Raw genomic sequence first — 24,095 nt, 5'->3', positions numbered from 1 at the left:
ACAAGTTACTGTGAAAGATGTGTGAAAGATTTTATTTTGGTGCTGGATTTGGAACAGGTGTAGGTCAAGAGAATATGTCCCATGCACCTGAATGTTCTAAGAATACTTTGATCCTGGTGAAATAGACTCTCACGTTGATGTATGTTCACAGAATAATAAATAGATATTTAGGAAACAAAAATGAAGGGTTTTGTTCTATGAAATTTCACCTGTGGCTTAACAAAGTAAATATGTATATATCTATAGACATATAGTTATAATGCACAGTCTGCCTTCAGCTATTTGTATCTGTGTTATATGCTTTGGAAGTGATTGCAATTTAACTCCCCAATCCACCTGGGCAGCCCTTGGCCTAAAGCAGCCTACCAGACTCCTCCCCATTAGGGCATATTCAGAGAATGCAGATTCTTTATTTGAAGTTAGTATTAGCCCAAGTCAAACAGCATTACATAAACACATGAGAAAATTTCAATATCATACATTCCAAGGCCAGATGGAATATTTTAAGTGTCTGCAATTTTTGTTTTGTTCCATTAGAATAAAATATTGAGAATAGGTAATAGGAATTTCAAATGATAGATGCTGTGTTTCATAAATGGAGGTGATTCTACTGTTGATTCTAGAAATTTTTTTTTTCTAATTCAAATATTTAAGGGGTTGGGAAAGTAGGTGAGTAGGACAGTTCGTCCCTATCATGTGCACAGCCCTGGGTTTGAACCCAGTACAACAAACACCAAAAAAAGAATACATTTAGGGGCTGAGGGCATAGTTTCGTAGTACAGTGCTTACTGGGAAAGTGCAAGGCCCTGGGTTTCAGCCCTAGAATTGCAAAAAAAAGTGTGGGAAAATATTTTTGTGGAAAACCTTCAAAAGCTCTGTAAACTAAAAGCCATTTATGCCTTTACATATAGACATATAATTTAATAAATGCTATCAGGGCCAACCTGAAAAATCTAGAAGCCAGGATTACCACACAGAGTCATGGCTTATCAGTAGAGTGGTATACTAGACCTGATAATAAAAGGTTCCTTCACTTTACTTCAATTAATTCACCTCACGTACCTAATCATGTACCAAATCTGGTCTGAATTTTGTGAAGGTACAGAAGTGATGAAGATAGAACCCTTGTTTTTCTAGTGTTTTTCTTGAAGTTTACAATCTATATGTTAACCTTGGCAATGTTGACTAGCTATGTTTTCGAGGCCTATGACTTTTTTTTAAAACAGAATATAAGTAGAAATCAAGTATCATATCCTAGGGAAGTATTGTTGCATGAGATTTGCAGTCAGAAAAATGGATTCAAAGTCAGGCAAGAAGATTCACTGCCCACTTGTCTCAGGAAAGTCTAAGTTTCCTTGAGCCTCAATCTCCTAATCTAAAAAATGGGGATGGTATCTGAGCATACAGGCACATTTTTTAAATCACAGCTATTTAGAAGGCTGAGGCAGGACAATTGCAAGTTGTAGGCCAGCCTGGGCAACTTAGCAAGATCCTTGTCTCCATATAAAAAATAAACAGGACTGGGGGCACACCTGAATGGTAGAGTACCTGTGGATTCAATCTCTAATACCACAAGGAAAGTAAACAAAATAAAATATGGATGGTAATATTTAGCATAGTGTCTGGCAGAAGTGATACATGTAAGAAAGTTAATAGTCATTTCTTTCTTTCTTTGGTAAAGGATTGAACCTAGGGAATTTTTTTTATCACTGAGCCACATTCTCAACCTTTTTTTATTTTTTAATTTTGTGACAGTATTTCAATAAGTTGCCCGAATTGGCCTCCAACTCACAATCCCTGTGTTGGCCTCTCAAGTTGCTGGAATTAGAGGTGTGCACCAGTGTTTCTGCCAATATTCATGATTCTTTATATGGAATTTCATTTAAGCTTTTGTCTGAAAGTGAAAAAATGACAAATCTGCAAATAATTTAACCAAAGAAACCAATTAGAATGGAGCTAAGTAAAAGAGTTAAAGCCATTTAAGACAAAATGTTTTTGCTACATGAGTGTAAAAGAGGGATGTTTTAGAAGGAGATATCCAATGGGTATTTTTGAATGAATGAATGAATAAATGAAAAGAATTATAAGGGCAGGAAAGAGGAAGGGAAAGGGGGAGGAGAAAAGGAAGGAAAGCAGGCAGGCAGACTGGCTGTCTTGAACACCTATGCTTTTTAATACTCTCAATCCTGGGCTCACACAATGACATATGATTTACAGCTGATGACACTGACTGTTCACTGGTTAACTTGCTGTCTTTCCTTGGGCATTTTTAGGAAAGTCAGATGAGTAACTACACTGACATTTTTCAGACTCCCTTAGCTTGATTCTTATAATGAAATGTTCATTAGAATCAGGAGCACTCTGTGCATGGAAGGCTTCTCTTTTATTAATAGGCTACTCAACACTTCTCACGCCCCAATCTCCAATAGCAGTTCTTCCTCAATTTTGCAGTTCTCTTTTCTGAACTTATTCATAAATATAAACACCAAGTGCCATTAAAAGGTATCAATAGCATGAAGCCTGTAAAGGGTCCTCTCAAGTTAAAAATTTATTTATCATCTTAGGAAATCTCTGAATAATCTAGTCTTTTGCTTTCCCCACTAGGCTTTTGCTTTCTTTTCAATCAATGATTTCTTGTCTTCAAACCTTATCACTTTTTGTTTAACTCTGGTGATAACTGTGTTCTGTTCTTTACAAGGAAAGTGGACCAGCTGTGGTGTACACCTGTGATCTTAGCCAGGTGGGAGGTTGAAGCAGGACTATCACAAGTTCAAGGCCAGCCTCAGCAACTTAGCAAGGCCCTAAGTAACTTAGTAAGACCCTGTCTCAAAATAAAATGTAAAAAGGGCTGGGGATGTGGCTCAGTGTCAAAGCACCCCTGGGTTCAAACCCCAGTACAAAAAGAAAAAAAGGGAAATTTAGGGAGGAAATTGAAATGCATTTCAGAATTTGTTTCTACTATGATTTTTGTGAAAGTATCATATAATTATATTGCATTTCTTTTTTCAGATTGGCAAATTATGTGCCCATTCTCAACAACGCCAGTATAGATCTGCTTATTATCCTGAAGATCTGTTTATTGACAAGAAGGTGTTAAAAGTTGCTCGTGTAGAACATGAAGAAACCTTGTCCAGCCGAAGAAGGTGAGGTGTTTTTTTTTCTTTGTTTCAGCATACAATTAGCAATTGTGTTTAAGGTCAAAAACCCACTGGAGTGAAATTTTGTAAATACATGTTAATTAGTTCTTCTGTGTGGAGTGCTTAATTAAATTCCATTATCTGTTAATGTTAAAGAAAAAAGATATTATATCTGAGTCATATTTAAATGTAAACTTTCCATATGTAAATAACTAGAATAGCAACACAGACTGGATGAACTTCCCTATTCAAGATCCTTTATTGAGTAAACAGAATATTTTCTACATACAATCAGGTGTTACCATTTCATGGCTTGATTTGTGACTCTTCCCATTATTAACAGTGAGGCAGGATTAAGTTTATCAGAAAGACACTGACAAGACCCACTCATGCATACACACACACACATGCATATACTGCACTCTTTATATACTCTTTTTAAAGCAATAAAAGGAAGGATATAGTTTATATTTCTTGAAACAACAGTCTAGGGACAAAATATGACTTCTTATTGCTTTTACTCTCACTCAGCCCATCTAGCTTCCCTCCAACCCTGTTCTAATTCCTTGGTTATACTTGAGGGGTGGAAATTAGATGGGAAGCACATCACAACTGAGAATTTCCATACCCAAAAAGCTAACTCTGTCACTGGCTCAAAAATTGATGGCATGAGCTCTTCTTCTTGTTGATTTTGAGGAACTTGGCCTATAGATGGAAAATGAAGTCTGGAGTAATAGCACATGCCTGTAATCCCAGCGACTCAGGAGGTTGAGGCAGGAGGATCACAAGTACAAAGTCAACCTGAACAATTTAGCAAAGCTCTAAGCAACTCAATGACACCCTGTCTCAAAAAATAAAAAGGGCTGGGGATGTGGCTTAGTGATTAAGTACCCCTGTGTTCAATCCCCAGTACCAAAAAAAAAAAAAATTAAGAGATAAAATAAGTAATATATCAGATTTGGGGTAAGTTATTTAATTCCTCTTGATTTACTATAGGAAGTTTTGAAATAGTAATTCTGAGCCTTATATGGTTCAGTTTAGAAAAAGAGAAGGCGGAATGTAGCTTGAGAGAATATGTGTCCCTAAGGAAACAGTGCAAAATGTTCCATTTTCTTTTCTCTTGTTGACTTCCAATCCAATAGATTTCTAGTTTCCTTATAGCAGCCTAGTTAAAGTGTGATTCAAGAATCTCTGGGAGTCGCAGGGACCTTTTGGGGTGTCAGTAAGTTTCTGTGACATCTTCCTTTGGTAACTATATATCTGAGTGAAGCTAGAGTTTGTTTATATATTTCAACCAAAACAAAATTGCAACAGATTAAATACAGAAGTCAGTAGAAGCTACCTGTAGTCTAACAAGTCAGACAGTAAAGATATCTTGCAAAAAGAAACAAATGTTACTTTTGTCATTAATTTATTAATAAAATGTTATTTATATTTACACATTATGAATATATGATGGCTAGTTTCAAATTAATAATAGGTCTTAATTTTTTCTGAGTTTTAATTTCTAAAATAGTAAATATTGTTAGATATATAATATATAAACTAAAACTTTTTAAGTTCTTCCATTATTTTTAAGATTGTAAAGGAGTTATAATAGTCTTATTACTACATAATGAATTACCAAAAACAACTATATAAAATAATTATTATTTTACAGTTTATGTCCATCAGAAATATTGAAACGGTTAGGTAGGTGGTTCTCAAAGTCTCTAAGGAATTTTCAGTCAACATGTTGCCTGGGGTTGCAGTGTGGTTTTGGTTTTGTTTGTTTGTTTTTGGTTCTGGGAATGAAACCCAGATCTATACCCCCAGCCTAGAGCTACAATTTGACTAAGGCTAGAGTCAAAATGGCTCACTTAGAGGTTTGGCAAGTTAGTGCTGCTTGTTGGAAGGAGGCCTGAGTTACTCACTAGGTAGACCTCTGAAACAATACCGCAATTGGCTTCCCCACAATAAGTGATCCATGGAAGAAAGCAAAGAGGAAGCTGTATCATCTTTAATGACCTAGTATTGGAAGTGAGACACCATTAATTCTGACATATTAGATTTGTTAGAAACAAGTATTAATGCATATTTAAGAGGAGGGAAATCAAGCTCCACTTCTTGAAGAGAGGAGTACCAAGAAACTTATGGACCAGCCTCCTAACACCACGATATTTGAGAATCATTTTTTTCAGCCACTTAGGGGTTCTTTGGGACATTTTTGTCACTCTGGAATGACAGAATTAGGCCATATATCAAGGCCCTCTTTACCTTCTGCTTGTCCTTTGTTCATTGTTCTCCATTGCCTTCACTCTTGGCCTGAACCACAGAAGCTCCTAAGGAATTAACCTCAGTCCATGTAAGACATTAACTTTTAACTGGTGAAAACCTCTTCCATATTTAACTGAAGTGAATACATACATATACATGTGTATATGAGATATAGATATATGATACATACCATATATATGATATATCTTATCATAGTATATGAGGTATCATATACTTACAGATATACGATACATACCATATATCTATATCTATATATTCAGTTCAACAGGAATTTATTTAAAACTTGTTAGTGATATAATATATACTGGATAGTGAAAATACCAATAAATAGTCCCTGTTCTTCAGCTCAGTCTAATGCGGAAGTAGACTTTAAATGCAAACAATTCCAAAGATAGTTGTATGAGAACTAAAGCCAAAGAATTCCAGAGTACAGAGGCAAGCTACATGGAAAGACAGAACCTCTGCCCAGGGAAATTAGAGTTGAGGCTTCATGAAGGATGTGGTATATGAATTTGTAACAAAACCACATGTGGAGCTTTTTCAAAGTAAACATACCAATCTAGTTCTATATTGAAACTGCCCTGTCAGTATGTACAATTTTTATGTATAGCTAAATTTAGAATAAATAAAATTTAAAAACAGAAATTGTCCTGTTGATCCAGAGGTATATCAAGGTCCTACTGCCATGGCTTCTGTCATGGTTTCTGTCTCATTCACCTTACCAGGAAGGAGTGTATGGCTGTTGATCTTCCAGGGAAAGGAAATATTGTCTGGTTAACCAGGTATGACATTGTTTTTAGAGTCATTTTTGAACTTGTAGCTAACCTCAAATAAAATAAAAGAGAAATCAACAAAATCTATAGACTTGAGTAAGTGGCAGTTAGACAGGGCTCCTTTGGGTATTGGGAGAATGAACCTGCCTCATGATGTTCCCATCTTTTTTTTTCTAGCTGAAGCCTTAGAGTCTGATATGGAGCCTTTCTTTCTGAATTTTCTAACAGAAGGATTGAACAAAACAACAGGAGCCTGTCTGATTTCATTCAACTCCTTCAAATAATCGTAAACTTTCTTAGAGGAAAGGGGTAGGGATTAAGATGATCTCTTGCTAAATGCCCTGCCTCCCCACAATCTGATGTTATCAGAAGGGTTTGTTTTGGCAGTGTTAGTACCTCTATAAATTTCTCAGTGTGTTCTGCACAGCATTTCATACTGTCCAGAAAAATATATGCATGCCTCCAGCACTCCCCACACCCATGCCCAAGCTCCATCCTCAGTAGTTAAAAATATGATCATTCTAAAGGAACCCTATTGCAGCATTCAATCTGTGGAGGTTGTGAGGGAGCTGTCTGATTCTGATTATGACTTGAAAAGCCCTTTGCCTTATTAAAATAACAACACACAAAGAAATGCAGGATTCCTTTGGTAGCATTCAGAAATCATCTGTTTGTTTTGTCTGCCCCCAACTGGGTAGTTTGCAACACACAACTAATCTTAGAAATAGCTTAGTTCAATTTAAAGGCGATTTTATACTCAACGGGTGGTCTATATATGGCACTTGGGGTTCCTTTAAGGGATAAGTATTGAAAATATCTGTCATCAAATTTAAAACAGTGAGAGTCGAACAAGATGCACATGTAGGAGAACCAAAATAGAAGCAATCAGATCTTCACAGCCCCTTTCACCTCCAATATTTTCAGCACATCTTAGCCTCTCCATCCCTGACTCTCCTGAATGGTTTCCTTACCACTTCCCTTGTGGTACTGTTTACCTTGTCATTTCCACATTCCAAAAACTATTTGGTAGAAAATATAAGCATACCTTTCCATTTTCCAAACCCTAAATCTATAGTCAAATAGTCCAACTTACATCTATATACCAAGCTTCTGTCCCAGCTGATAACCTGTGAAAAAATTCACAGTTCCTCCATCCTTGTGAAATTATATTTATGTGTTACAGCCATCTGCATCCTCTCCTTCCCCTCTGTGTTGGTCTAAAGGAGCAATGGATTACGTGACACTACTAAATGACCTAGAAAGAAAAGAACAAAAGGTGTTCTCAGCTCCCTTATTGAAAATCACTACTTACTCTCACTTCCCCTTGGACTACTTCTCTAACTTTGGCTAGGCAGCTTTGAAAGCCTTTCATCTTCTGACCAAATCCACAAATGTCCTGAGTGAATGAGCAAATTTAAGGTCTGGTATAAAAATCATTCTATCTTATGGAACTTCTATATTACAGGACTCTACTTCTTTCAATATTTGTCATCATCATCTGTATGCTGAGCATTGTGTGAGGGTTACGAGGAGCTCCTAGTCTAGTTAGGGAGACAGACACATAAATAAATAATTTCATATGTTGGGGGTGAGTGCCAAAACAGAGCTATGTAAAAGAGTCACAGCATCACAGATGAGGAAGCTAGCAGCTCCGCTGGGAGAATCAAGAAAGGCTACTTTGAAAAGGTATCTTTTGAGCTCAGCCCTAAGAATAAGTAGAAATTCAACAGATGGAAGAGGGAAGGAAGGTGTTCCAGGCAAAGGGAACAAGATGAGAAAAGTATTCTAATCTTCAGAAGTTCAGAAAGTTGTTTGGGGTCAAATTGAAAGGCTCCGTCCCACAGAATTAGGTATGATCTTGTACCATTCCAATCTTAGTTATTTGATTTTATGTACTTTTTTGCATTTTCAATTATTTTTTAAACAGTGAGCTTGTATTACTTTACATTAACAAAAAAAGAACCTTAATAATAAAAAAAAAAAAGTTCAGGGGCTGCAGTCAGGGATGAAAGGCTGTTTTTATTTGCAGTGGTTTCCAATTAGCTCTGCTTTGATGCCTGCCCAAGCAAATCATTGCAAGAAAGCAAAGGCAATCCCCTCCCCCATAACCACAGACCAGGACGCCCCTCTCTCTAGGATGATGGAAGCCCTCCAGGGAAGATCATGTGCCCCCAGCAGCAATATTTCAAAATGGCTCATGCATGCAAAGGAGCCCTATCCTTTAGTTCCACATTTAACAGACTGAAAGGGAACCTCTATGAAGAGACTTTTTCCTGAGCAGACTGTCAGAAGCAAATGTTGGGTTTGTCCTGAGAACCACAGGCTCCACTATTTAAATGGCAATGGTATGTTCTGCATGTTAGTATTCAGAATAAAGTGGAGTTAGAATCAAAGAGCAATCCCTTTAATCAAATTGCTTTCCTATCTCGGGCAACTAATTGTCCATATTTTCTAGAAACAATTCAGTTGAACAGGCTGCCTTAGTTCACCGGTGGAGATTCTTTTGTTGTCTTCATGGGCTACTAGCACAAAGGAAAAATCGGGACTGGGTCATACATGGGTAATTAATATGTCATTTAATTTAGCTTCAGGTGTCTTTATAAAGAGAAAAATAGAAAGATTTGGCACATTTCCTTTTAAAATTAGAAGCCAAAGAATATAAAGCTTTATTTAAGAAAACATACAAATAAACTTAATTGTCACGTAGAAGCAAGTTTAGGAAGGAATAACAGGAAGATACAAAGAGAAGGAGAATCAAGAGAGGCACAGTAAACTCGGTAGGGGGTAAACTACTCCTGTCACACTCTGCTGCCATGGTGTCAGAGGACATTATCACCTGTTGTTGCTGTCCTTTTTGAAAAGCTCATTGACTCTCCAACAGTTTAGAAAGCCTTCTTTTTTTCTGTCCTCCAAAATAGTATGTTTGGATTTATTTTCAAGAGTTTGAGTTTGTTTTGGCAACCAAGATTTATTTTCTCACAGTAATGCAGAAGCTTTTGCATAAAAGAATGGCATGCACTATAATAACACTGCCATTTGGGACTCTGGGGTATTGGAGTTTGGTAGCTGTGTGTTCTCCAACTGATGGGTACTACTTCATCCCACAAAGCTGAGAATTATTTGAGAAGCAACTTATTTTTTTATTATTTTGCAGTGATAGAAATGAAACCCAGGTCCTCACGCATGCTAGGTAAGTTAGGCAAGTACTCTGCAATGGAGCTACACCTGAAGTTCCTATTTCATTATTCTAAGATTCCTTTCCAATCAAATCCACTTTTATTCTATGTAACTTCTAATGGATATAATACACACTGAGAACCATAAAGAACTCAGTAAACAAACCTATGCAGAAGAATAGATTTTGGGCTGGGGAGGTAGGTCAGTGTTAGATCACTTGCCTGGCATGCACAAGACCCTGGGTTTAATCCCCAATACTGCCAAAAAAAGTTTGAAAAAATAAATGTGAAACTTTATTCAAGTGAAAAGTCAGTAAGGAAATATACCTAAATATTAACAATGATTATCTCTAGCAGTGGGATGTGAATGCTTTTTTCTTCTACCTTTCTTTATTTTTACTACCCACAATGAGTGTATGTTTCTTTAATGATGAAAAAGAAAATCAAAAGCCTTTATAAATGATGAAGGAAAAAATATAATATAACCATAGGTTACAGATGTTACAGTGCTAAAGTTGCATATCTTACAAATTTCCATTCTCATTGCTCACCTGTATGTTTACTTCATGTCCATCCCACTCTGTTTTCCCAAGTTCTGCTGCCTCCTTCCATTCTTCCAATTGGCAGCTCTCCCTACACAGTAGACAAGCCTCTCTTTCTCTTAGAGATATTTCTTACCTCTTCTGAGCCAAGTTGCTGGGATTACATATGTGTGTCATTGTGCCTAGTATGTCTGTGTGTGTGTGTGTGTGTGTGTGTGTGTGTTTTAAGCTAGCTAGTCTTTGAAAAATAATACCAGAAAAACATCTGTTGAGAGAGAACATGGTTGTGCCTATTAATATCCACATCAAAAGATGAGGGATTTTAATTATATTGTGCACATGAAGTTATCTGGAATTTAAATTAAAAAAAAATATTAATTTTTTTTAGTTGTAGTTGGATGCAATACTTTTATTTTATTTATTATTATGTGGTGCTGAGGATCAAACCATGGGCCTCACACATGCTAGACTAGCACTCTACTGCTGAGCCATAACTCCAGCCCTGGAAATTAATTTTTTTAAATCTTTATTTTATTTATTTTTATGTGGTGCTGAGGATCGAACCCAGTGCGTCACACGTATGAGACAAGCACTCCACCACTGAGCCACACCCCCGGCCCCTGGAAATTAATTTTTTAAAAATTATCTTTCAAATTGGTGCAGCCAATTTGGAAAGCAGTATGGAGATTTCTTGGAAAGCTGGGAATGGAGCCACCATTTGACCCAGCTATTCCCCTTCTAGGTCTATTCCCTAAAGACCTAAAAAGAGCATGCTACAGGGACACTGCTACATCGATGTTCATAGCAGCACAATTCACAATAGCTAGACTGTGGAACCAACCTAGATGCCCTTCAATGGATGAATGGATAAAAAAAATGTGGCATTTATACACAATGGAGTATTACTCTGCATTTAAAAATGACAAAATCATAGAATTTGCAGGGAAATGGATGGCATTAGAGCAGATTATGCTAAGTGAAGCTAGCCAATCCCTAAAAAACAAATGCCAAATGTCTTCTTTGATATAAGGAGAGTAACTAAGAACAGAGTAGGGTCGAAGAGCATGAGAAGAAGATTAACATTAAACAGGGATGAGAGGTGGGAGGGAAAGGGAGAGAGAAGGGAAATTGCATGGAAATGGAAGGAGACCCTCAGAGTTATACAAAAGTACATACAAGAGGAAGTGAGGGGAAGGGGAAAAATAATACAAGGGGGACAAACGAATGTCAGTAGACGGGGCAGAGAGAGAAGAGGGGAGGGGAGGGGAGGGGAGGGGGGATAGTAGAGGATAGGAAAGGCAGCAGAATACAACAGACACTAGTATGGCAATATGTAAATCAATGGATGTGTAACTGATGTGATTCTGCAATCTGTATATGGGGTAAAAATGGGAGCTCATAACCCACTTGAATCAAATTGTGAAATATGATATATCAAGAACTATGTAATGTTTTGAACAGCCAACAATAAAAAATTTAAAAAAAAATTATCTTTCATACATAAATTTTTCTGTATAATACATACTTCATATATATAGTGTGTTTCTATTCTATAGATTCATGGCAATGGTAATATTGGCCATGGCTAATATCACAGAGGGACAACTCTGCTTACTTGTGTGAGTACTATGGTAAACACTTAGTGAGATAGTTGCTATCATTATCTTCCTTTTACAGATGAGAAAACTGAAGTTCAGAGAAAGTTAGAATTTGCCTAAGTTTCATTGCTGCGTAAGTGGGGGAGTAGCTGTGTTATCAGTTCAAAATAACAAATTCAAAAGTAAGTTGTAAAAAAAAACAGTCCCATTTTGTCCATTCTATATGTCCTGGAGCGGTAATACATACTCTATGAAGTAGTATCACCTTTTATTTCTCTAAGTTACCTCATTCAAGTTTAAAAGAGTTTCTTTGAGTTCTAGAATATGATAACCCAAGATTGTGTTACACTATCCACATTCCTTGTGGTTTTATTAGATTTTTATCTTTACCCTTCCAAGTAATATCCTTCCATACTAAAGTGGAAGGTCTTATGTTTATTACAATCCCTTGTACCCTTGACATTTAGATCCAACCTCATCTGGATCTTCTTCAACTTGTCAATGATCTTTATGTTCAGAGAAGAAAATTATAAAGTTGGGAGGAATGGAGAAAATCAGGGTACTTGTATTTTCAACTTCTTGTGAAATCAAATGAAGGCCTTGCTGTGGGTTAGATTTTTCTTGCCCTGAGTTACGTTAATCAGAGTGGGTGTGGAGGTAGGAGAACTTAAGGGAAACTCTTTCATTAAAAAGAAGACCATGGTTTCCCATGGACTAATGGCCACATTTCATTTCCTCATGGAGTGGGGAGAATTACTCAGCCTTAGCCTTTAGTCTTTCAGTTTCCACTTTGGGGACTGTATTATTACCTTGTAAAACAGAGCATCTCTCCTATTAGCTGTTAATTGAACCCATCTTTTTCCTCTGTGAGAAACTAATGTTGACTTTTATTTTCAGAGCTCTGTATTGAGCCTCTTCTCTTTGAAGATTGATGATACTCAGACACCAGGAGTAGGCTGTGAGGGGAGTAGGGGCACAGCAGGCAGTAGCTGTTGGGGTATCAGGTGTTATATATGTCCCAATAACCTTTCATGAGTCGTTCTGTCCATCACCCTGGCTTTCCTGTGAGTCTTTATGAACATGTGCTGAGAGCTAGTTTGTTCTTGTTCTATCCCCCACTCAAGTTATTAGATGAAATGAATAGTTTATGGTAATAAAATGGAAAATGGCATTAAGTGCAAGATGATCACTTCGACCATTTTGGACAGATCTTAAGACAAACCTCAAAAAGCATTTTGGGGCTTGTGATTTCCACCAGTGTCCAAATAAGATTCAAAGGCCCATCCATTCTTAGCCTGGAGACAAAATTGATAATTATTTCACTGCCAGAAAATTCCCTGGCCAGAGTCTTCAAAAACTTTGTGTAGACTTAGGGTAGATTTGGATGTGAAGAGCACTTTAACTTTCTATCAGGGACATTGTTTTAGAAAATAAAGTGTATTTTATTTTTTTTGTTTACCACTGGACATCTATATATAGATATTTAAATATTTCTTCATAAATATGTTCACTTCTCTCCAGTTTATGGTGTCACTTTGTATATACATATGCGGCTGAAACAAGATAATAGGCAAGAAATTTCGCTGGTATTTATGTGTGTTTGTATACATTTTCATATATAATATGTTCTCACTGTCCTCTCTCACACACACATCACATACACACACATTTGTCTTATCATACACAGCATAAAAAACAAAGCAAATAAATAATAAAATATACTAGAGCCCTCTGACCTTCCCTCCCCCTCATAGGACCATAATATACAGACGAAGAACAAAGAAACCTTGCTCCTTTAGCAGATGTGTATTACTCTGACTATATTACCAGGAGAATTTCATAAAGCTTACACTGTTCTGAGCACCCTGTGATTCTGATCTGCAACCATTAGCCAGAGCCTATATGGAAAGGGGCCATCTCTAGGGTAATAGCATTGTAAATTACAATCAATGCACTCAATTACACTCAGAAACCAAAAGATATGTAGTGCTCCAGTGTGCCTTGTAATCAGCACCTTTGAGAATGTAGGTAACAGCATTCTGAACAAAAAAATGGAAGCTGCCAAACGTGTTAGAAAATGGATGTTAGAATTAAATCATCCTTCAGATAGGAATAGTACCTTATATGGTAGGCAGCCTTTTTTCCCCTAATATCATTTTATTGATTAAAAAAAAACTAAATTGTGGCCTTGTAGCCAAGAATGTCTTTAAAAATCATTTATTGCACTAATCAGCCTGGCAGAGCCTTTCTATCATGCTGATAAGGAAATTAAACTTTTCTCATACTGAGTTTACTTGCCTCTTATGCACAGATGTTTTGTTTTTGTTTCAGAGAACTAATTCAGAAGTTGAAATCTTTCATCAGCTTCTATAATGCTTTGCCTGGCTACATCTGCAGCCATAGCCCTGTGGCCGAAAATGACACCCTGTGCTGGAATGGACAAGAACTCGTGGAGAGGTAATCTTTTTTAATAGTTAAATATAGCAATATTTGACAAATAATCATCATATGTTCATCTGAAGATTAATTCTCATTTGCCATTTTTTCACAAGAAATTCTATACAAAACATAAATATGAGCATCTTTGATGTTTGGATTCTGTGTATAACTCAGAGCTCTTGTAGAATTTACAAACTTTAAAACACATAGAGAACTGTGTGCATCCAGGGGCATTTTACAAAGAGCTTCTTTCGTCTCTTCATTATATAAATATGGTTTGAAGAAATCATATTCATACTAATAGCTATCATTTCTTGAACATTAACTATGTATTAAGCACCAAGCTAAGTGCTTCATATCAATCTTTTCAGTTTTTCAACAGTCCTATTAAATGAATACTATTATTTTCCCCCATTTTACAGAGGAAGATGGGGGTTAAAAAGAAAGGGGGAGTACCATTTCACTGAGCAATTTTACTGAAATGTTTGTCATTTGAGTATTGATATAATCTATGTTGTCCTCATCTATAAAGAATTTGTTCATCACTGACAAAGAAACAATATATATTCATTTATTCAGCAAATATTTACTGGACACCTTCTAAGTGCTAAGCATGTTGAACTGAACAAAACAAAGTTCCCTATCCTTGTGAGTTTTAATTCTATAGAACTAATGGTATTCCTAACCTTCTTTACTTTATGCTTGTGAGCAATATCTTGTAATTAAGGAATTAGATCCAGAGGGTAGAATTCTTAGGAAATCACAGAGTTGATGAAGATGATTTAAAAAACATTTGTACAAGTAACAGTGTGTTGTAGAGGAGAACACAGAAGAGACCCAAAATCAAGTTCTGAGTCTTTCAAATTAGTTTCTTAACTTAAGGAAAGTAATTTGTTCTCTCTAGGCCTTGGTTTCCCATTTAAAAATGAGGTGGTTGGATTAGAGACCTTCCAGTTTTGATAGTCTGTGTGCTTTTATTCCTTATTAACTTATTCATTCATACCTTCAGCTTTCATCTTTTGAGATATTATGTGTTAGGCACCATCGTAGGCACTAGGGATACAGGGTAAAGAAGGAAAGCTTTGATGAGCTTACTTTCTATTGGGTCCCAATACCAGGACATAAGATGCTGAATGAAGTTTATTCACAGTTCATTGTAATGGGTGACAGAAGGCTCTGGAGTCAGATGAACTTGGATTTGTATCTCAGTTCTGCTACATACTGTGTATGGCCTTGGGTAAGTCACTGGACCTGTAGAAAATCTCAAGGTCCTCTTCTGTAAGGGCATCTAATAGAGTTATTGTAAATACTAAGTGAGGTCATATGTCTAAAGCCCTTAGCACACTGGCACATACTGGAAACTCAATGCATGTTACTTATCTTTTTCCTCTCTTCCTCCTCTAATTCTCCTCTTCCCAATACAAAATGGAACAAATACCTGAACATGTTTTTTTTTCCCCTCACCTAAATCCTTTTACTGACATGGGACACTGAGAATGAGGGTGCATGCCATCCTGGTTGAGGCATTGAACTTGCACAGAGATAGACTTCTCTATATCAGCAAATGTTGAATCAAGATGGAGAGATTAATGTCCACATGCACCCCACTGTACTCTGGAGAAACAGTGTGTGTTTGACCTCCTAAAACCTCATGAGGTACTAAGTCAAATCATGAAAATGTATTTAACTGTTTTGTCATATTTCTTTTAATTTTCAGAGAAAAGGGATGTTATTTGGCTTTATAAAAAGCTGATGCTTCAAAACAGGTATAAGCAATATATTATTAGAAAAGAAAATACTCATGGGTCAAATATGTGTTTCTTGCATAAACTTCATGAGAAACTATCCTAGTTATTTGTCCACTGTATGTTAATGTGGTGAGACTAATTCCTGAATATTTATTTGTTTTAAGAAGCATGCATATTTGTGTGTGTGTGTGTGTGTGTGTGTGTGTGTATATATATATATATATATACACACACACACACACACACACACACAAATACATACATACTGGGGATTGAACTCAGGGTCACTCGACCACTGAGCCACATCCCCAGCCCTATTTTGTATTTTATTTAGAGACAAGGTCTCACTGAGTTCCTTAGGGCCTTGCCGTTGCTGAGACTGGCTTTAAACTCACCATCCTCCTGCCTCAGCCTCCCGAGCTGCTGGAATTACAGGCATATGCCACTGAATCCAGCTATCTTTTTATTGTTATTCTTTGAGCCAGGGTCTACTAAGTTTCCCAGGCTGACTTGAAAATTGTAATTCTCCTGCCTCATTGGGTTTAGAGGTGTGCACCACCATACCTGGCTAAGTAACATCTTTCAACCATGGTTCCTTATTTAAAAGGAAATTTTAATTTACAATATATTTTTATTAGTGTGTTCATTCATTTACTCATTTAACAAATATTTGAGCACCCACTATATATCAAGCACTAATATTGGGCTGGGAATGTAGCTCAGTGGTAGAGCACTGGCCTAGCATATATGAGGCCCTGGGTTCAATCCCCAGTATTGCAAAAACAAACAACAAAAACCACTAATGATATATTTTCTATTGCTTAATAAAAAACCCACATGATATAATTAATCCAAAATATTATCTTCCCAGGCATGTATGTTTTGAATCAGTGGGATTTTTATTGAATTTTTCTCATATTAACTATTTCATGGCCAGTATATGTATGTGAATGATGTTGCTCTGGAATCAAAAAAGTTCTCTAATCTATCAAATAGTATAACCAAAGCCTATTGAATTTGAATAAATCCAAAAGTTAGCCCAATGCACTTTTTCACCATTAAAAGACATCTGTTAGCTGAAAAAGAAATTTGTTTTGCAGGTTTGGCTATTGAACCCAAGGCCTCTTGCATTCTAGACAGGTACTCTGCCAATGAGCTACATCCCCAAATCTATATTAACTGAATTTTTTTGTTTAATTTGCTAGCTTTAAATGCATGAGAGTACTGAACAAAGTAATAAATATTATTGTATGGGTAAAGTTATTTCAAACTTCTATTTTTACTTCTGAAAAATAAACTTTTTTTTCAAAACAACTTCTAGTTTTTATATATGCTATCCAGGAAAGAAGGGAGAGAGGGAGAAAAAGGAAAGAAGGAAAAAATCAAATATATTTGCAGAAAGAATAAGGGTAATATAATCTAGGAAGCAACTTCTCCTTGGTTAATAACCTCGGGTTGTAATTAACCTGTACTTGTATTACTGACCTAATGCAATGATGAGACTAGGGAATAGTGTCAAACTACATTTTAAAAAATTCTCAGGAATATACATTTAATAATATGATGTTCTTTAGCCTGAAGACATGTATGCCCTCTATTTGTATCATTTATAAAGATTAGCTTTGCACTCATGTCTCATTTATAGTTAAAACCTTTTCCAGAGCTTTTCACTGAATTTCTCATTTAATTTAAATTTAAGTAAGAGTTGACACTTCATAATGTCAAAAGGTAGAAACTTTGTTATCTTTATAGGTCAGGTTTGTGTTCCTTTGAAAATATTTTACTTTTAGCCCAGAAAAAAATCTGGAGAATCAAGAATCCTAACAGGAAATGAGACTTGTCATTAGAGATGCTTGATCAAAAGGTAAATATAGATGCTGAAGGAAATATTGAGCAATATCCATGTCAACTCTGTTATCAGAGCTATTTATACCTTCCTACTGTGGATGTACATATCTCTCAACTTTTAGAGAATCAATCTATTAAATAAGGTCAAATTTCACATCCTTTGAATTTCTCTCTCTCTCTCTCTCTCTCTCTCTCTCTCTCTCTCTGGTGGTGCTGGGGATTGGACCCAATGCCTCCTGATGTCAGCTCTGGAATCTTGCTGTTATCTTCTGGCTGACATACTTCAGTCTGTTTTGAATCCATATTCATCTTGTATTCTCTGATGATGACTCTGGGACTCCCACATGGGGAATCTGGCATTCGAGAATAAATTTCCTGAGATCTGCATGGGGATAATTGCAATGAAGATGGATCTTCTCCTATGTAATCTTACCTTCCATTTCATATGAGAAATAACAGGTGCACATTCATTGTGTCATGGTGATTTCTTTTTCTTTTTTCCATTGACAAGTCTTCTAAAGTTTATAATGCCTCTCTAAGATTTCTCTGCATAATTGGAAAGGCAGAAGTGGGAATATGTAAAGCAATTAGTTTAGTTCTCAAAGCGATTTTTTTTCTTGTCCCAAAACCTTATTTATGTTTCTGAAAATGGGGCAAGAAGATCATTTTTCTCTCTTTTCTACTGGGTTGGAGAGATAGACTGTGGCCTATCAGCAAGTGGGAATAAATGAGAGAACCCTTAACACCAAATCCCTGACATGTGCAAAGTTATTTTTTAAATGGGGCAACAAAATATCTTCCCCACCCCCGTGATCTTGGAAAAGCTAGGAAGAATACTTGATTTTGTTTTTATAGTGCAGTTATTTAAGAACACTGTGTTTTGGGGACTTTGGGGAGGAGGCAGATTTCTAGCACTAGCAAGTCTTTTACTGGCTTACATAAATAGCATGAGGGAAACACCTTTAGAGTCTTTTCTGTTGGTAAAGGGGTTAAGTAAAGACCCAAATGTCAGAGTACATACATACTCAGACATACATATAAACATGCACATCTCATCCTGGTCTAGTGGAAATAGACCAGGGGTATGCAACAGTTGCTATACATAGCTCCCATGTGTGCTAAAATAGACTGCTAATTATTTGTTGTTTGGATTTATTTTTATAGTGTAACTTTTCTCCAAAGGGCTCAGGGCAGTGTACATACAATTTTAAATATGGGATAGCCAATGAAAGCAGCAATGTGGGGTGGAGTATTGGAGTGTGGCTCAGTGATAGAGTACTTTCCCAGCATGTGTGAGGCCCTGGGTTCAACTCCCAGCCCTACAAAAAAAGAAACAATGAGAAAGCAAATCTGTGACATAAAATATAGAACCAAGAGGAAGAAGGAGGGTACAGGAAAAAAAATAAACAATGAATAATGGAAATAACATTCAATGATGTTGAGTCAGTCCTCAAGTCATATGATTCCAAACTTTGGTAGACACAAGTCAGACAAATCATGCTGAAACTGAGAGTAGATCTTCTCAGCTCTTCCTATTCTGTTGATTTCAGAGTTAGAAACTGAGGTACAGTGTTTAACCTCTTATGTTCTCTCTTCTCATGGCTAGTTCATCCTCTGCCCTCTATTCTTCAGGCAGCTCTGCTATGAAAGATAGGCAGAAGGGAGAGGGGGACAAATAGAGCTTCAGTATTAGTTTTATCACAATCTTTCTCCATAGTTCTTGGTCTCCCTTCAGACATGTTTGGATTTCATTTCCACTTTAGTTTTCTTGGAAGCAGAAACATGGCACTCCTAGGGAACTGTTATGTTTGCCTGAGTGTGTGCCTTAGAATGAAAGTATTGCATATCAGGCCACTTACTAGTATGACAGTTTACATATCCTGCCTTACCTTAGACAAGTCTAGATTGTTTATGAAAAAGCTTTCAAGGAGAAATGGATTATGTATAAAATGACTTAATTTGGTATAACATGATATATTGATGACAGTTAAGGATTTTTTAAAATCCTGGTATGGCAAGACAGATAAGTTTGGGGAGTACTCCCATATAAAAATCCATCTAAGGGCTCAGATTGGTATATTTTTCATCATAGATTTATCTTAAAAGTAGTCCTTAGTGGCAGCTATTTATCAGGACATACTCCATAGCAATGCAGTGACATTTATCCCTAAAGATTATGGTGTCACATACAGTAGCTTTGCCTTCAAAATCAAGTGAGAAAAACACAGCTTATCTAGCTGAATGATGGTTTAATATGGCATGCCATGCTCAGGATGGGCCACACCTGGTCAGCTGTCATGTCTTAAGTAACAAAAGGAGACAGTTTCATGGCTCAACATTAATATGTCTATAGACTACCTGTTAAAGGCTAGATGGCTTATTACTTTAAGCAGATTGTTTCCCATTATTATACAATGCCAGCCCTTCCTGGGATCAACTGGGTCATTTTGTTATACAGAGAAATTTGGGATCCTCCAAGGCTGGTCAAAGCATATCTGTGCTCTGAACCAATAAATGTCACCTCCTGATATTTTCTTTGTAGTTTGATTCTGATAGTTGAAAAAGACTTGTCTCCTCTTAACCATTGCTGTACAATGCCCACAGCTCTTCTATTTTAGCCTGGAAAGCTTAGGAGATGCAACTATGAAAAAAAAAGTGACTGCTCTTATGAAATTATTAACATACTAGAGCTTCTAAGCCTCTAAAGTATTATTGCCTCCTTCAACATGAAGTAGGAGGCTTTGGTAGGTCATAGATCAATTTTATTGGTGCTCCTGATAATTTTTCTACATCTTCTTCAGAAAAAGGCTTACAGGCTTATGACTGGTCCTTGCAGCCTACAGGCTGTTGGTTCTCAGCCAGCTGATCCTGAGTGGTACAGGCTGAGGATTATGGAGAGAAAACTCTGAGAGGTTAGGAAATAGGAGCCAGGTGAATGGTGCATACTGGGAAAGCACAATTTTTAGGATGATCCCGATGCAGATTTTATTCCTAGCTCAGTTGACTACATGCTTTGAGTAAGACATTTAACAACAAATTCTGTTACCTTATTTGGAAGATAAGGTAATGATACCTATTCTACAGGATTGTTGTGGAAATGTGTTCAGACACATAGGAAGTGAATTAATGACAGCTGTTGTTGATGTTATTATCACCATTATCATCATATGGAATGGTTGAGCAGGTCAGGTAAATGTCCAGAGCAAGGATGAAGAGGCCCAGGCCATTTTTCTTCCTGTAAAAGTAAACTGGATCTTTTGGAAATATCTGTGAATCTTTAGGAACCAAAATGTTGAATGTGGTGGCTGATTAAGCAGGTTTGAACCATTTGGGGTCCACATGGGTTAAGGGGATAAAATAGTGGGGCTGCTTACTTTTAAGAAGACATTTAAACTAGCTTTTAATGGGTAGACAAAGAAGAGTTCCTGGAATAATTTGAATGATGCTAATGTCATTTATGAATTGTGGCTATATACGTTTTGAAGATATGTGCAAATTAGAAATCTGTCATAACTTTAATATTCACCAGCCAGAGAGCATGTAAGCTAGATGGAGGACTGATTAGAACAGGACTGCTGGTTGTGATAAGTCTCCTGACCTCTTCCTGATAAGGCATATGATCAGTTTCATTTAGTGATATCAGTGTCACTTCATTAGAATACCTCTGAACTCCACAAACAGTTACACCCCTGAAACAGTTTTCCAATTACTCTGATTCAGAAAGGTTATATTTTTCTGATAGTCATTCACTGAGCATCAAAGAAAATGGACTTTTGGGGCATGTGAAGGACAAGGTGAGGCATTTTAGGCAAGCCTCTTTCTTAGGAGCCTCATGCCAGTGGCCTGACTCTTAGACCCTGACTGGCTGTTGTGATGATTGTAATTGTGATTATGGAGTTATGGTGATTTTTCTCCTCTGAAGGCTACAAGAATGATCGGGTAGGTGCCACTTTTTTACTGTTGCTGGTCCCCATTGTTGCCCCAGGATTTTGGTGGCTCCTTTGAAATTCAGCTTTTCTGGGTTTTGCCCTTTCCCTCCTATACTTAAACTAGTGCAAAATATTGGGTTATTTTGATTTCTCTGGGTTTCTCTGATGATTTTTACTAATAGGAATATAGCCAAATAGTTGGACTAAATACACACACACACACACACACACACACTCACAAAGAGGCAAATTTTAAAGTTATGTTGTAACCATAAGGCAGCATACCAGAGTGTTTAAGCACACAACTTTGGAGTCAGCAAACCTGGGTTGGAATTGCTGCTCTATTCCATATTAGCTCTTACTCTTCTGACCTCTGGTTTGTCCATCTATAAAATGGCATTAATGATTTCTGCCTTAACAAAATGTTAAGAGAATTCAGAGAGACTGTGAAATGCAGGGTATTAGTGCCTGGAACATGGTAGACCTTTTAAAAATGGTAAATAGTATTGCCATTCATGCTGTTATTCAAGAAACCTATTAAAGTGAGGGGTGTTATTCAGTGGTAGAATATTGTGTAGCATGCACAAGACCCAAGGTTTGATCCCCAACACTGCAAAAGAAAAGAAAAGCTTTCCTGGAAGATTGATAGAACTAGGCCTTTAGCTTCCTTTGGTTTAATAACACATTTCTTTTTTCTTTTTCTTTTTTTTTTTTTTTTTTTACTACTGGGGGATTGAACCCAAGGGCACATTACCACTGAACCACCTCCCCTGCCTTTTTATGTTTTATTTTGAGACAGGATCTCACTAAGTTGCTTAGGGCCTTACTAAATTCTGAGACTGGCTTTGAACTTACAATCCTCCTGCTTCCGCCTCCAAAGCCTCTGGGATTACAGGTGTGTGCCACTGTGTCCTGCTGATGACACATTTCTTGACAACCTTACCCATCTCCTCTCATTTTTATCTTATCTCCTCTCCTTTCTACAAAAAAAAATGTCAACATCCCTAGCCATAGTCCTGGTTGGTGCAAATTGTGTGTATTCGGGTCCACAAGTGATCAAAGAAGAGGTATTTCCTTGTAAGGGGATGCACTGAACTGGCCTTCTCACCTTCAATATCTTGTTTCATGGCAAAGGCATTTTAAACCATTCTTCCTAGAACTTCTTTGTAGTGATTAACCCAGGTAATCTTCTTAAATTACATTAGAAACTAGAACAAATCTTGTTGCAGGTTGACTCTAGTTACTTAATACTCTAAGGTCCTTTCTGTCACCCTTGGGTGAACTTTTGTGGAAAAAAAAGAAAGATCATTAAAATCAATCATGATTGCCCAATTTTTCAAGCCAATGAATTTTATTTTTTTACATGAGTATAACTTTGATCCTTGGGTTTGTTGCCTTTATAATGCAGTTTCATTTCCATGTGAAGGAAAGTGTATTTTTCTTTGTAGATCAAGTGTCACAGGAGCTTCCTACTTTTTGCCTCCTTATATCTTCGTGATCCACATGCTGAGGTGGAGCTTAAAAATCACTCAAATGTACTCTTCCTTGTTTTGAGCCCTTTATTTGCCCAGAGCTGGGATGAATCCTTATTCAATAGAAACCAGAATAATATACTACCACTTGAGGTAGGGATACAGCAGTTTGGGATTAGATAGACATGTACATGTCCTTGTACTCTGCAAGGACACATATTTTCAAGCTCATTTCCTAATACAATTAAGGAGGACTAAGCCATCCTAGAAGGGGCTAGGAAAAACATTGGTTGGCTTGCCCCTACTTATCCTTAACTCAATGTCATCTCTTCTGATGACCCTGAATCCCTCCTGTCTTGGGTCCTAGCCTCCCAGCACTTAGGTTTCCCCTGAACATATCCCAGTTATCCTGAATTGATCTATTTTACGTGTCTGTCTCTAATGTTCCACATTTCTTAGTTGTAACTGGCATAGAGTAGACTCTCCATTCATGTCTACCAAATTCAACAGGTGAACCAACCCAGACTTGTGAGTAATACTTATGGTAAAACTGTGTGCCTTGGACAGCTTGCTTGAACTTGCAACGTTTTGTATTCTCCTTCAGAGAAATGGCAAAAATACTCCTCTGTCTGCCTTAAGGGTTTGTTGTGAACCTCCTGAAAGAAAATTCACATGAAATCACTTCAAAAATTATAAAGCACCCTCCATTTACTAGATTTTGAAGTAGAAGAGTAGATCAGATGTAGGGGAAGTTCTACTCTGAATAAATGGAAGCTTATATTGGATAATGAACACAGAGTTATTAGATTCTCTTTGAATATAAACACAGACTTTTTAGCAGCCTCCTGAGTGGCTCTCTCTGCATCTCTCAGAAAAAAAAAACTTATTTTTTTTTAAATAAGTAAATCTATTTAGCCCCACAGATTCTATTTTTAAATGAATCAGCCCATGGTGTTGAATAAACCAGTTGGCTCTGGATAAGGAAATACTTTGAGAGATTGGTAGCATCCGTTTAAATTAATGAAAAGTAGGAGTGACGGACCATTTTAAAATAAATGCACTTTTATTACATTCAAACACACATAATAACAGTGCTGGGAATTGAACTTGGAAAAAGACAGCATGTATCAGAAAATTGAAGCAAACAAATGAGAAT

General features: G+C 36.8%; 1 protein-coding gene across 1 annotated transcript in view; it reads left to right on the top strand.

Moving 5' to 3' along the window:
* Positions 1–24,095, top strand: part of Gpc3 (glypican 3) — a 413,816-nt gene that overhangs the window by 270,151 nt on the left and 119,570 nt on the right. Inside the window, exons 4-5 of the mRNA XM_027946989.3 lie at positions 3,010–3,143; positions 13,835–13,960. Of these exons, the coding sequence (XP_027802790.1) occupies positions 3,010–3,143; positions 13,835–13,960 (260 nt within the window). The remainder of the gene's footprint in view (positions 1–3,009; positions 3,144–13,834; positions 13,961–24,095) is intronic.

Source organism: Marmota flaviventris, chromosome X (genome assembly GCF_047511675.1).
Source record: "Marmota flaviventris isolate mMarFla1 chromosome X, mMarFla1.hap1, whole genome shotgun sequence".
Taxonomy (NCBI): Eukaryota; Metazoa; Chordata; class Mammalia; order Rodentia; family Sciuridae; genus Marmota; species Marmota flaviventris.
Note: the sequence above shows the minus strand (reverse complement) of the source record. Positions and strands in the feature narration are given on the sequence as shown.